A 15877-nucleotide genomic window follows, 5' to 3' on the forward strand; every position below is an offset into this window, starting at 1 on the left:
CCTGATCGCCCCCAACTGCCATCCCCTGCAGGCCTGGTCCCTCCCAACTGCCCTCCCTTGCTGGCCTGATCGCCTACAAATGCCCTCCCCTGCCAGCCATCTTGTGGTGGCCATCTTGTGTCCACACGGGGGTGGCCATCTTGTGTGTTGGAGTGATGGTCAGTTTGCATACTACCTTTTTATTATATAAGACTAGAGGCCTGGTGCACAAAATTTGTGCACTGGAGGTGGTCATCCCTCAGCCTGGCCTGCGCCCTTTCGCAGTCCAGGAGCCCTCAAGGGATGTCTGACTAATGGCTTAGACCCGCTCCTGCCATTGCTGCTCATGATGCACTAGCTAGTCATGAGCCTGGCTTCTGTCATACTGACCACCAGGAGGCAGCTCCTGCATTGAGTGTCTGCCCCCTGATGGTGAGTGTGCATCACAGCAACTGGTCATTCCGCCATTCCGTCAATTTTCATATTAGCCTTTTATTATATAGAACTAGAGGCCCTGTGCACGAAATTCATTCATGGAGGGTCCCTCAGCTCAAACTACACCCTCTCCAATCCAGGACCCTTCTAAGGATGTCTGACTGCCCTGCGGGATCAGGCCTAAATCAGCAGTTGAACATCCCTCTCACAATCCAGGATTGCTGGCTCCTAACTGCTCACTTGCCTGACTGCCTGATTACCCCAACCCCTCTACCTGCCTGACTGATGCCTCTAACCGCCTCTGCCTGCCTGATTGCCCCTAACTGCCTATGCCTGCCTGTTTGCCCCTAACCTCTTTGCCTGCCTGCCTGATTGCCCCTAACTGTTCTCCCTGGCCAGCCTGATTGCTCCTAACTGCCTCTGCCTCGGCCCCCACCACTGTGGCTTTGGCCAGAAGGATGTCTGGAAGGATATCTAGAAAAATGCCTGGAAGACGTCCAGTCTAATTAGCATATTACCCTTTTATTAGTATAGATTTTGTCCTAAGAAAATAATTATGTACCATATGTTTGGCTAGGGGGTGTGGAGGGAAGATGTTAGTTGCTTGCTTTTTGTTTTAATGACAAGTATTAGGGGTTAATGTTAGCTACTCTACAAAGATGCTAATAATATGAAAACTTAGGCCTTGAAAATCAGGAAGTTACCTTGAGCTGCCTAACAAATTGGTGAATCAAAGAAAATTGCTCCCACCTTTCTTAAAGGTGGAATTTATAGCATCAAAAAACAAAATATCCCATGAAGAAACTAGTCCTGGAAGCCGGGGACCTGCTCCATTGGGTACCACTTTGATGGCCTGGGGGTCAGTTCTCTTACCTAATGGTGTCCTGGTTCCCTTCAGCTGAATGCGGGACCTCTGAGATTTACTTATCGTGGACTCCTGGGCCACCACGTATTTACTGGACATGGAGCTCCCCAAGTTGGGAATCGGGGTGCTAGTCTTGGAGATGACTTCCAGGAGGTTATCTTCCCTGTCCTCTTTATCCTTGTACTTTCTTTGTTTGGTCCGTTCCTGGAAGTACTGCCACTTGATATTCTCAAACTGGAATGTGAGGATATTGCTCTCTGTGTTGATCACCATCCTGGAATGAAAACAAGATTTCCCAGAAAAGAATCATGAAGGCCACCACTCCCGGCCTCCAGATCTGCATGCCAACTACTGTCCTGTCCAGTCCTGGGCCAAGGAAAATACCCCAGGAAATTACTGTGCCAGTAGGGGCTGTAGGTTGTTGAAGAGTGTAGGATAGTAGGCCATACAGCAGGGCCTACTGTAACTATTTGTTGTTGGTGTTATTGTTGTTATTAATTAAATATGAACAGGGCACATATGTTCTTTTTTTTTTAATACATTGACTCTTTATTTTATATTTTATTGATTTTTTACAGAGAGGAAAGGAGAGGGACAGAGAGTTAGTAACATCGATGAGAGAGAAACATCGATCAGCTGCCTTCTGCACACTCCCTACTGGGTATGTGCCCGCAACTAAAGTACATGCTCTTGACCAAAATCGAACCTGGGACCCTTGAGTCCACAGGCCAACACTCTATCCGCTGAGCCAAACCGGTTAGGGCTCAGGGCACATATGTTCTAATTACTTTGCTTTTGGAATTAAAATACTTTTAAAAGAATTTCCATTCTTGGAGTGAGTGACAAGCACCTCAGATGCTCTAGGGAGAAGGCTTAGGTACTTTGCATGAATGTTAGGTCCTGAAACTTACCCTTATTTTAAGCTTGGCATCCAAATGCCATATTTCTATTGCTGTGATGGGGATGTGGAAAACTCTTTAATGGGAGAGGTTCCTGCCTCAATGATCCTCCAGCCCATTCCCTTTCACTCTATCTCTCCAAGGTCTCCAAGCATGCTCTACTTTAGACTTAACATGTAGGGTGTTTTAAAGCAGGATAGTTTCCATCTTCTCTAATCCCCATTTAATGAACTGGTGGGAAAGAGTTCCAAACCTAGCCAACCACTTCCCCTGCCCTCACCCCCATCTCCCCCCACCCAAGAACTGCCTCCCACCTGCCTCTGTGGTTCTCAGAGCAAGCCACGTTCTCTGCTCTACCTGGACCTCCTTTCACCATAAACAAGGAACAGAGACACTGAACGAAGGTTCCTTTCTGCACAGAAGGCTACAATTTTAAGATCACAATAGTTAGTGTAAACCCTATAAGAGAGTGACTTGTTTTGGTTGAAAACACTGGAATAAAATTTGGGGAATCATTCCAATTACAAATCTCTTTCAGATTTATGTTTTACTCAAGCCAAAAGGAAACAGTCTCTCTTCAGATATCAGGCATGAGAAAAATTTAGGGATGATTTTAAAAAATATATTATTACTTCCTGACCGAACAGAGTTCATTTACTGAGACTTATTACCAGTCCTCCCTCTTTAAGATGAGAAATAGTGAAGTTTCATTAAAGAGAAGGCAATATGACTCATGGAGATTAACTTGATGTCTAAAGTGAGTCTGTGGTAGAATTTTTAACCAGTAAATTCTACATGAGTATATTTCACATAATAGCACCCTGAACATGGCCTATACCAAGCACAGTACTATATGCAATTAGTTTAGTCCCAGTTCTGGTTTCTGTAAATTCACTTGCTCAGCCCTGTCCCAGTGGACATGGGACCCTTTGTCCCTGCCTTTCCCTGCCTCCTGCACATTTGGGCATCTGAAGTGAGGCTGCAAAGACAGTGGGTGGAGCTCTTGGGCCATAAGTGCAGGCTCAGGGAGCAAGCAGGAGCTGCCCATATCAGAGCTGTGGTCCCTGCAGCTGAGCCATGCTGCACTCACTGCATGAGTTGCCCAGACATATAGCACAAATCAAGAGTGATGTGAACCTTGACTGCTAAGTTTGGTGAAAAGTCCAGTTAGTCTCCCATGAGACCATGATTCTTCTCCAGCCGAAGCCCAGCTTTACTGACAGAAAGTCCAGGTCTGGTGTCCCAGAGGAGGCAAAATCATCCAAACAGAATTGTTCATAGCTCGGACCACCCACCTGTTGCTGTCAATAAAGAATGACAACACGGGATCGCCTCTGCCATTGGCTTTCATCACCTTCAGACAGTTCCCATTGAGGAAGTTGTAAATGCGGATCTTGCCATCTGCACAGGAACTGATGACCCGGAGGAAGAGCAGGGCCACATGGAGAACCTCCCTGGAAGGGGACAGAGCAATAGGCAGGGTCTGTCTTCTGGTAAGCTGCTTGGAACTTCTGTGGTTCAGGGTATTTTGTGTATGGTCAGAAGTTAGTGGTTATAACTATCCTTGAAGTGATGTTTGGCATCATTTCATAATTCTGGATGTAAAACCGTGAACCCTCAAGACATGGCTCTACTCATTCCTCCCATTCTGTGATGATTTCTTCTGAAATTTGCTCACAGTACCACAAGATAGCAAAGTGCAAACGCCTATGTCAAATTTTTGTGGGGTCTGTTTTATAGATGATTATACTTCTATAATTTGATCCTAGCTATTGACTTCTACAAAAGTCCTGCCAAGATTTTTTTATTTTAATCCTTATTTGAGGATATGTTTTCATTGATTCTGAGAGATAGAAAGAGGTGGGGGGTGCATGGAGGGGCATGGATCATCGATTGGCTGCCTCCCACACAGCCTTGACCAGGGATTGAACCCATAACTTTTTGGTGCACTGGATGACATTCCAACCAATTGAGCCACCTGGCCAAACTAAATTATTTAACATTTCAATTCCTTTTTAAATAATATATATATATATAAAGTCTATATCTATAAAAGGCTAATATGCTAAGTGTCCAACCATCTGACTAGTTGCTATGACATGCACTGACCATAAGGGGACATACACTCAATGCAGGAGCTGCCATGATGTACACTACTGACACTACAGACCTGGTGCCAACACACCAACACTCAGCTTTCCCCAAGTGGGACACAGGAGCTGCCACCACCCCAGAGTGATACCCCACCAAATCACAGCCAATGCTGCCAAGACCCCAATATTCCATGGCACAAAATGTGGCCCACAGCCCAGCCCAGCCCCAAAATAGTGGCTGTGGGTGCTGGGTAATGACATTGCAATGTCATGTAGCAACACCTGGCTTCCTCTCTCTAGTGACAACTAGCCTCCTTGCAGTTTCTTCAGCCCAGGGACACGACTTGCTTTATAGCCAGGTGCAAACATTTCACGTTAACCAATTGTATCTGAAGCATTTTCCCGTGCCTCATCTCATTTGATCCTCACAGAAGTCCTGGAGTATGTAGATAGAAGACTCGGTAGAATCCTATTTTCTTTTCATTAGCTGGGAAAATGAAGATTTAGAAATCTTAGAAACTTGACCTGATTGAAAATAAGTAAGAAATGGTGGGCCTTGAAAATGACTTCAGGTTTTCTCACTGCACAGAATATCATCAAACAACTGCTGCAGTTAAATATTTTACCCTTTGTTCTCCCTGTGTGATCTACAATAATAATCTGCTTTGTGTTGATATTTACTGCTGAATTGCTGATAATTAATTGAAAGAGAAGATGGGGTGCTTCACTGGGCTAGAAAAAGTTTAGCTAAATCAGAAAGCAGGTCTAATTAAGCAAGTTTATTCTATATATATAGTAGAGGCCTGGTGCATAAAATTTGTGCACTGGGAGATGGGGTCCCTCAGTCCAGCCTGCATCCCTCTGAGGGATATCTGACTGCCAGCTCCTAACCTCTTGCCTGCCTCCCTGCCTGGCTGATCACCCCTAACTGCCTCTGCTTGCTGGCCTGGTCACACCTGAACTGGTCCCCTGCTGGCCTGCTTGCCCCTAATTGCTCCCCTGCCAGCCTGGTCACCCCTAACTGCCTCTGCTTGCTAGCCTGATCACCTCCTAACTGCCCCCCTGCTGGCCTGGTCACCCCCTAATTGCCCCCTTCCAGTCTGGTCACCCCCTTCCTGCCCCCCTTCCAGTCTGGTCAGAAGTCAGACATCCAGAAGATATCCATTTGACCTGGTCTAATTAGCATATTACCCTTTTATTAGTATAGATAAAAGGCTAAGTTAACTCATGCATGTATGATACATATAAAGCTCTCACAGGTGCCAATTGCACGCATATAGTTCAATCTGTCATTGTCGATTGTGAATGTGGTTGAAACTTAATATATATATATATTATTGATTTTTTTACAGAGGAAGAGAGAGGGATAAAGAGTTAGAAACATTGATGAGAGAGAAACATCAATCAGCTGGCTCCTGCACACCCTCAACTGGGGATATGCCTGCAACCAAGGTACATGCCCTTGACCAGAATTGAACCTGGGACTCTTCAGTCCACAGGCCGACACTCTATCCACTGAGCCAAACTGGTTTCAGCATGGTTGAAACTTTTTTTACAGAGAAAGGGCAAATAGCAATATTAAAATGTTTCTTCTAATTAATTTATTTTCAATGTGCACAAATTCATGTACCGAGCTACTAGTTATTAGATAAAGAAAGGAAAAACAAGCAAAGATGCTCATTTTTAAAAAAATATATTTTATTGATTTTGTACAGAGAGGAAGGGAGAGAGATAGAGAGTTAGAAACATCGATGAGAGAGAGTCATCTATCAGCTGCCTCTTGCACACCCCCCACTGGGGATATGCTCGCAACCAAGGTACATGCCCTTGGGAATCGAACCCGGGTCCCTTCAGTCCCCAAGCCAACGCTCTATCCATTGAGCCAAACCGGTTTCGGCAAAGATGCTCATTTTCATACGAAGAAAAAAAATCTGGTATTTTGCCGAAACCAATTTGGCTCAGTGGATAGAACGTTTGTCTGCAGACTGAAAGGCCCCAGGTTCGATTCTGGTCAAGGGCATGTACAATGGTTGCAGACACATCCCCAGTGCGGGGTGTGCAGGAGGCAGCTGGTTGATGTTTCTCTCTCATAGATGTTTCTGCCTCTCTCTTCCCCTCTATAAGAAATCAATAAAATACATTTTTTTAAAATCTGGTATTTGAGCAGTTTCTTTGGGGTCTTAAATTGGTAGCTTTTATTTCTCCAGTTAAACATCCTGAAGGAAAACTGAGGTTAATCAGTTCCCTTTTGTGATGACCAGTAAGAAAAGAGACAGGAGCAGGAGATGACTTAGATGGATTCCTCTAACAAAATCCTCCCTACAACAGCTGGTCCAAGTGGGACTCCAGATATGTGTAGTAATCAGTTCTGAGAAGTGTAGTTAACACATTCCTATTAATGATTCTGAATAGTTGAATTTGATGCCACCAATTTGTTTGATTTTATTTTATTTATTTATTTTTTTAAGCATTTTTAAACATTTATTTATTTATTTATTTTTATTATTTTTTTTTTGTTGTTGTTGTTTTTTTATTTTTTTTAAATCAATCTTTATTGTTCATATTATTACAAAGGTTCCTCATTTCTTCCCCCCTCCACCAGGTTCCCACCCCACCCTCTGCCCCCTCCCCATCCCCCATTGTCCTCATCCATAGGTGCACAGTTTATGTTCAGTCTCTTCCTCCCTCCCTTTCCCCGATAGTAAATCCCTTTTCAGATAGTAAATCTGTTACTTAGCATTTTCTCATATCAATAATACCTCCACATGCCCAATGATAAACTTCACACAAAAGACATTTTCAAATAGGTCAACCAGCCTCATCCAGGCCCCACCCAAGGCACTCACAGATCAACACCCCAGCGCTATACTAACTCAACACATCCAGATCTAAGCCTTCATCACTTGATTCAGCAGACCCTCAAGTTCCCGCAAAAGTTTCCAGCCATGTCTGAGAGGCAGCCATGGGCAGGTACATGCGAGGAGCGAGCTGTTTCGGGCCTGGCTGCTCCGGGCCTGGCCTCTGTTGCTCTGGTTCGTTCCACAACCAGCTGCTCCGGGTCTGGTCACTGCCGCTCCCGACCTAGTTGCTCTGGACTTGGCTGTTGCTGCTACAGGCCTGGCCGCACCCGACCCAGCTGCTCTGGGCCCGGTTGCTCCGGTCCCGGCCGCTCCGGGCCTGGCCGTTCCCAGCCTGTCAGCCGCTGCTCCTGGCCTGGCCGCACCAGACCCGGCTGCTCCGGGCCTGGCCGCTCCCAGCCTGGCAGCTGCTGCTCCAGGCCTGGCCGCTCCCAGCCTGGCAGCCACTGCTCCGGGCCTGGCCGCACCAGACCCGGATGCTCCGGGCCTGGCCGCTCCCAGCCTGGCAGCTGCTGCTCTGGGCCTGGCCGCTCCTAGCCTGGCAGCCGCTGCTCCAGGCCTGGCCACACCAGACCCGGCTGCTCCGGGCCTGGTCGCTCCCAGCCTGGCAGCCGCTGCTCTGGGCCTGGCCGCACCAGACCCGGCTGCTCCGAGCCTGGCCACTCCCAGCCTGGATGCTCCGTGCTTGGCTACTGCTGTTCTGGGCCTGGCTGCTCCCAACCCGGCTGCTCTGGGCCCGGCTTCTCCGGGCCCAGCCACTCCGTGTCTGGGTGTTCCTGGACTGGCCACCCTGGGCTTGGCCGCCTCTGCCTCAGGCCTGGCTGCCACTGCCCCAGGTCTGGCTGCTCCAGTGCTGGCCGTTGATACTCTTGTTCTGGCTGCTGCTGCTCTGGGGCCTGGCCACTGCTGCTCCGGGCCCAGCTGCCACTGCCTTGTGCCTGGCCACTCTAGGCCTGGTCGCCGCTGTTCCAACATTCTGTCCCTTTTTTCTCTTTTTTTTTCTTCTTTTTTTTTAAAAAAACAAAAACGCATTTATGTTGCAATGTTTGCTAGTGCGTTGAGTTCTGACTTAGTCTTTGATTTTTCAAGATCTTCTTTGTATTCTTTCTTAAGTAATTTTACTATCATTTGCTCTCACTTGATTTCTTCACATTGAGAACTTCTTTGGTTTCTTCCTCCTTGTCCTGGGAGCTCAGCAGGTTGGCCTGTGGCACCCCTTTGTTCTCCGCGGGCTCCTGCTCTGCTCCAGCCTGTTGCCGGGGTCGGCGCCGCCCAGGAAGCAGCCCCCGTCCTTGGCTCCGTTGCCCGCGCTCAGCAGTCGAAGGCTCAGGGGCACCCCCCCCCCCCTGGGGGCCCCGTCGCCCGGCTCCTTGCTGGCGCCCGGCTGGCCAGTGTCCGGCAGGGGCTCCTGCTCCCTGTCGTGTTCCTCCAGTCTGGAGCTTTCTTTCTCCCTCCCACTAGGGGAGTCCAGGATCAGAGTCAACAGACTGTCCTCTGCGCACAGTGTGCGCGACTCCGGGGGCTCGGCCTTTCGCCGCACTCCCAGGACTCCACCTCACAGCTCCATCTCCCCCTGCCCGAGCCTGGGTCCCCAGGGACTGGCCCAGACCTGGAGTTCGGGGCGGTCTGGACTGAGGCTCAGAGCCGCCGCTGGAGGCTTTGTTTCTTCCGGCTAGGGTAATCCAGCATCAGAGTCAACATTCAGTCCGCTGCGCGCCATGTGCGCGCGACTCCGGGGGCCCCGCCTTTCGCCGTCCCCCGGGATTGTCTCCCCCTGCCGGAGCCTGGGTCCCCAGGGTCTGGCCCATAACTTGGGGCTCAGCGCTGCCGGTTCCGGGGTTCAGCCCAGGCTGGGGGTTCTATTTCCTTCCTGCTAGGGAACGCCAGGCAGCACGCAGCCCTCTCCTCCTCTCCGGCTGCGACCTCTCCGCGCGCGCGTGCGTGCGAGCGCGCTGCATGTCTCCGTACCTTAGGCTTTTTTTCAGCTCCTCTGATTTTCCTTCTGGTTTTCTCCCTCCTTCCTATTGTAGAGTTTTCAGTCAGTCGACTACCTGTAGCTCTGGGCAATGTCCACTCTACATTTTAGTTGTATTCCCTTGAAATTGTTGTGAGCTGCTGCGGCTAGGTGTATACCCGAGCAGCCATCTTGGATCCTCCAATTTGTTTGATTTAAAATGCAAAGCAAGTCCACCCATCCCTGCCATCTCTACCCATCTAAGTCCACCCATGGCTTAGCTCTTAAAACTATCTCTTGTCATTACCCCCACCCTTGCATATATACATTCTTAAGAAATAAATAACAGAAGAAAACATGGAAAATTTATTCATAGGGAAATACATAGCAGCTGATGCCTACATTTCTCTAATCAATAACCTAACTTTCACCTTTAAAAAACTAGGAAAAGAAGGTCAAAATAAATGTAAACCACAGAGAAGGAAAATAAAGCTTGAAGCATAAATCAATGAATTAGAGAATTGAAAAACAATAGAGAAAAATTAGTGAAACCAAAAGTTGGTTCCTTGAAAAGATGAACAAACCTTTGGCTAGACAACTGACAATTATTTACTTAGACTGACCAAGAAACTAAGCGAGAAAACTGAAATCACTAAAATCAGAAATGAAACAGAGGACATTCCTATTGACTGATGGAAATGTTCTCTAATTAGATAGTAGTGATGGTTATACAACATTACAAATACACTAAAAACCACTGAATTGTACACTATGACTTCTATGTTATGCAAATTCTATCTTTATTTAAAAATTAAAAAATGTATTATTATAAAACATTAAAGAATAAAAGACATGTTTGTTTTTTTAAGATACTACAGAGTACAAAACTTTTATAGGGATCATCATTTCTATATCTCCTATTTTGTATCCTCTAATTTTATTTCTTTTATCTTTTGTTTCCCACACTATATGCATAATCTTCATTTTGGAGGAAAAAAAAGTTAAGAAGACAGATAGCAACTATGTCTGTGTTTACACCTCTATCATATTCAGAAGATGGATATCAGTCCAATCATGACAACTCTCCAGAAAGGCAATCTGTCAAATTAATCCTTATTAAAAATCAATTGAGAATATTTATGGAGCACTTACCAGTACATAAACACAAGAGATAGTAGTAGGAGGAACCCCATAAACAAGAGCATCGACCATGTCTGCCAGCTGTCTATGGATTCACTGTAGCTATACAAGGCATCAAGAGCCAAGGAGAATGGTATGTTGGGGCTCCTATTCAATGGGAGTGACAATGGTTTAGGAATGTCTCATAGCTGAGGTGGAGTGGTAGGCTGGAATAGTGACTAAACTACTGGGTTTTCTGGGAACAAATAATTTTCCAATACTTAAACTAAATTCTACTGAATTGTGGTTGGGAAGTTTTTAAAACATATACAATAGTTGCAAATTTCAGATAACATAATAAGGTTTGACTCCCTCCTTGGAGTCCAGGTTTGACATGCTAGGAGAGTTGCTGACAGTCACCTAAGGGTTGGATAAATCACCGAACACAGGCCCTTCCCAGCACCCACTCATCAAGAATGCAGTCACGCACCACAGACAAAGGATACCTAACTATATAAAAGGCTAATATGCTAAGTGTCCCTCCCTCCATCTGACCAGTTGCTCTGATGCATACTGACCACAGGGGCAGATGCTCAAAGCAGGAGCTGCTGAGCTGCAATGATGTGGCAGCAGTGGTTCTCAGTGATGCACCCTGAGCCAGAGAGGAGGGAGCACAGTTTCTCATGGGGCTGTGAGATTCCATCTTCGGCATGGGTTATGTTGTTGCTGGGGCACTGTCGGCCCCGAATCTGGTTTGTTGCACACTTGTGTTTGCATTGCACACCCTGTACTACAACTTTGCAGAGTGCCCTCTCACACTCCAGGACCCCTCAGGGGATGTCAGAGAGCCAGTTTTGGCCTGATCCCCAAGGACCAGGTTGAGGGACCCCACCTGCCGGAGGGACCTCCCTCTCACTCCACAGATGCCTTTCAAGCCACAGCACCACCCCAGGTGTGGCCAGCCAGGGAGGGATGGTGGGAGGTTGGATCCATGGCAGGTCTGGCCCATCTCTCCCAGTCCCACCCCACCAGCCACCTTCTAATGAATTTCCTTTCAATGTGCACGAATCTGTGCACCGTGTCACTAGTACACATATATACCCAAATCCCCTTTTACCTCCTATGAAGCCAGTGTGCCTGCCAAGAAGTTCTTTGGAGGATATAAGGAAATTTAGAGACATATTTACTAAATAGCTATCACCTGATAGATTTCCCTGGAAGATTTATTTACTCTTTTAATCAATTGGTATAGCCTTCATTCCCTGGGGTTGTTTATATTGCACTCAGAGAAAAAAATAATTATTCACATAGTACTGGAGTGGCACAGAACAGACTGTAAAACCTTTGTTCATGGCAAACCCATTAAGTGACCACAATACCCTTTCCAAATAAGCCCCAATGTGACCTCAGACTACTTCTGAAATGGCTCTAAGCAGCCACTACCACTAAATTGGGATTGGAATTGTAAAATGAAATCCATTTCTGTCCTGGAATAGAATTGAGCCCACAGACTTTAAGTAAGCTCCTTCTCTAAGCCCTCAGTTAGTATTTTCAATTACAGCTAGCATTCAGTGTTATATTAGTTTTAGGTGTACAGCATAGTGATTAGACATTTATATAATTTAAGAAGTGATCCCCCAATAAGTCTAGTATCCACCTGGCATCATACATAGTTATTACAGTATTGTTGACTATATTCCCTATACTGTAACTTATATCCCCCCACCATGACTATTTTGTAACTACCAATTGCAGTTATCAGTCCCTTTACCTTTTTTACTCAGCTTGCTATTCATACACATCTGGCAACCATCAATTCCTATCAGTCTGTTTCTGTTTTGGTTGTTCATTTATATTGCTCTTTAGATTCCACATATAAGTTAAGCTTATCAGACAGAGAAGGCCCTCAATTATTTTTAAACCTTTTAACTTGGAACATTTCAAGCTTTTGTGAACACAAACTTCCTGGGGCAAACACCAATTCCAAACATATTACTTTGATTGGAATTGGCATTATTTGGGACATTTCTGTCAAAATCCAGACATTTAGTAGGTAACAGACACCAGTATATCATGTGTGTCATACGTATAACATTTCAGACATTTCTCTAAATCCACATCTAGTAATGTTGTTTCTTAAGAGAAACAAGTGAGAATGGCAGAGGGACTGGCCAAACAGAGCAGGTGGTAGGTAATAGATAAAGGAGGAGGAAAAGAAATGGGTTGAGTAGCAAAGGGGACAAAAGGTCACAGACAGCAAAAGGGACTGATCTGCCAAAAATCAAGGCAGAGGTGTGACAGGAAAAGGAGAGAGCACCACACACTTCAGACAGGGCTTTCCTGGCACATACTTAGGATGCTTGTAGGCCATGAGGCATCGCTCATACTTTCCCACCATGCTCCAGGCCATGACTAGGCCATCCACACTTCCCGAGAGGAGATGCCACTGGTCAAAGCACAGACACTTCACAGCTCCCTCGTGGCCCATGAGAATCTGCAAGAAAAGTTGATTCTGTTTTTAGCCAATCCTCAACCCAAAGTGTGACTCCTCCAAGGGCCAAAGCTGGAAGGTTCTTTAGGTAAATTCCAAAGCCACTGTCCACCAACCATGAGTACGGCTCACTTGGTATTTAGCTAGCCAACTTTACTTTTGCTCTGAGGAGGCTTTCTCTCTCCAGAGCTCCCTCTCCAGTGAAGGGCGAATGGATCAGGGAGAAGACTGCTGGTGGGTCTGTGGCCGATGCAGGCCCATCTCTCTGGAGTACCAGAGAGGGCCTGGATCATTGCATTGTTCTCTTCTGCCAGAAGGAGAAGGGCCAGGTGTTCCATCCCCAGCTTCTTACCAGGACCCAGTGGGCACCCGGGGCATCATGTGCCTGCAAATGCTGGTTAGACCACAGTGACAACAAGATTAGTGGTAAAAAGCTGTGAGCCTGTGCTCCTGGCCTAAATGATATCTCACCACCATCCGTGAGGGCCAGGAGGTTTCAAGAACATTTTATGTATTTGAACATTCAGGCACTTTCAATACAGCCAACATTCTCATCAGAGAGTAATGGTAAAACCATTTTGTTCCTTCCCTTGCCAGAATACCATGCCAGAATCAGGGTAGAATATTCTCTATTGTTGTAAAAACATCCTGAGCCCATATATAATGTCTAATCAGAATGCAGCCTTTCAATACCACCCCCATGACAGCGTGGGTCACATGGTCCTGACATCCCACCAACAGTCAATGGCCCATTTTTTTTTGGAGCGGGGCTTCCCCTTCAGTTCTTTAGGACTGCCCGTCTGGTGACTGTACCCCCAGTGCCCAATTCCCTCCACAGCCTACTGCCCCCACCTTTACCACCTGAGCCAGGACAATGTGCCACACTTTCACTATTCCTCGCTCACAGCTGCTCACGATGTAGGTGTCATTGATCTTGGTGGCCAAGATGGGGTCTTTGTGTTTAAATGTCTTCAGGCACTTCCCCGTGTCTACATCCCACTCTGAAAGGGAGGATAGAGAAAGGTGAGGTCAGACAGAGGGAGGAGAGCAGATTACAGGTTTGCTCAGTACCCCATCACAGAAGCTAAGTGGAGCCCGTCAAGTCAGACCACAAAAGATTTTAGCCTGGCCCAGCACCCCCACAGTTTCACCAATAGCTCCATGTACCTGCAACACAGAGCTCCCTAATCATGAGCCCTTGGGAGATCCAGCCATACCTAAATCATGGCTCTAACTGAGGAACTTAGCCTTAGAGTCCAAGTTCTGGACAGCTCATCTCCAATGATACTTCTCGAGCCTGAAAAATTCTTGCCATGGAGATGTTGAAAAAATGGTGGCATCATCTTTCAAGATGCTATGCTCCTGACTGACACTTTCCATCCCCCAAAGAAAAGAAAGCTGTCTATTTCCACTTTCATTTTTTTAATATTTCTGAATATGATTTGGATTGTACTAATTGAGAGGCTATGACACCTGGAGGCAGGTTTAGTGCTGCTCCTACATAGATGGTGCTAGAGCAACAGCCCAGTGTACTGTAAGATGGGTGGATATGAAAATAAATGGGGGAGTGGGAGAACAGAGCTTAAAGGTAAAAATTAAAAGTGTGCACCATGAATTCAGTGATAAGACTGTTATAGTCAACTTCATCATCCCTAAAGTACCTCCTTGGCAGCAGAATGAATAATCTAAGACAAAAATGACCACAGCTAATATTTATATAGCACTGACAAAAAGCCCGGCATCATTCAAATTGCTTGACATGTATTAACTCATCTTCACAAGACAAATATTATTATTATTTCCCACTGTACAGAGGGGGAAACTGAGGCAGAGAGAGGTTCGGTAACCTGAATCACACAGGCGATTAGCAGAGTAAGCTGTGATTAGAACCCCGGGAGTCTGGATCCAGAGGCTATACTCTTAACCATGTATACCAGATTAACGTTAAGTATGTTTTTCTTATTTTACATACATACTGGCTCTTTTATTAAATAAGATGTGTGAAACTTGAAATGTTAATTAAAATATTCTTGGGAAGGGGCCATCATTTTAAAGAACTTAAAACGTGGGGAGTTACCTTTCAGGTTTTCAATTGTCTCTTTCTCTTGGGTTTTGGTAACCCAGGCAGGTGGGAAGAGGCCAGGGGCTGCTGGCAGGGCAAAGCTTAGGGGAAGAGAGATCTTTTGATAGTTTTTTCATCATGTGTATTAGTTTTGACTTTTAAATGCTGCATTAAAATATGTAACTTGATTATGAGGTTTTATTGGTGCTCCCTCAAGTTTTATACCTGAATTAAAGGCCTAAATCCATTTGCCCTAGTTTCACCTTTGCCTGTGTTATCATAGGATTCTTTCAAGCTTGAGGCCTTGTCTATCCTTGCATCTTCAGACCCTCATCCTTTCTGCTCTACTCCTTAAAGCAATCATGGCAACAAGACATGTTCAGATAAAAAAGAGCAAAAAGGTAGGGAGTATCTTAAGAAAGTCTAAGTGTTTGCATATGTGTCACCACTCTTTCTCCCTTTTCCACATCTTTTTCCTCCACGTGCCCCTAATATGCTGAGGTTTTTGGGTCTCTTGCTTTTCTTCTTGTCATGTTTCCTCTAGATTTGCAGGGAACTTCTCACCCATACATAGAGCTTCCAACTTTAATTATCATTGATAACCGCCAAAACAACATACCTGGAGCTCAAGACTTGTGTAGACACACCTGCATCTTCCTACTGCAATTCTCACCTGGGTAACTCTGGGAATCCCATACTCAATTAATTAGCTTTCTATTACTGCTGTAACAAGTTCCCACAAGCTAAGACGCTAAAAGCAACACACACTTATTATTTTATAGAAATCTGACATGACCTCAAAAGGCTAAGATCAAAGTGTCAGCAGGGTAGTGTTTCTTTATGGAGACTATGAGGGAGGGGATCCACTTCCTTGCCTTTTCCACCTTCTAGAGTCAACTACATTCCTTGGCTCATGCCTCCCTTCTTTTACCTTCAAACCAGCAACATTGCATCTCTCTGACAATTCTTCCATAATCACATCTCCTTTTGATCACAGACAAGAAAGTTTGTTTTTAAGGATCCATGTGATTACTCATGGCCCCACATTGAAAACCAAGGATAATTTCTCCATTTTATTTATTTATTTATTAATATATTTTATTGATTTTTTACAGAGAGGAA

The 15877-nt window shown here is 45.7% G+C and overlaps 1 protein-coding gene across 1 annotated transcript in view; it reads right to left on the minus strand.

Moving 5' to 3' along the window:
* The window catches only part of FBXW10B (F-box and WD repeat domain containing 10B), a gene marked incomplete at its 5' end in the record, with an annotated part of 39943 nt that overhangs the window by 5025 nt on the left and 19041 nt on the right, over nt 1-15877 (minus strand). Inside the window, 4 exons of the mRNA XM_084862301.1 lie at nt 1288-1553; nt 3474-3632; nt 12554-12696; nt 13546-13694. Coding sequence (XP_084718427.1) covers nt 1288-1553; nt 3474-3632; nt 12554-12696; nt 13546-13694 — 717 coding nt within the window. The remainder of the gene's footprint in view (nt 1-1287; nt 1554-3473; nt 3633-12553; nt 12697-13545; nt 13695-15877) is intronic.

Source organism: Pipistrellus hanaki (genome assembly GCF_964339955.1).
Source record: "Pipistrellus hanaki genome assembly, chromosome: 16".
Classification (NCBI taxonomy): Eukaryota; Metazoa; Chordata; class Mammalia; order Chiroptera; family Vespertilionidae; genus Pipistrellus; species Pipistrellus hanaki.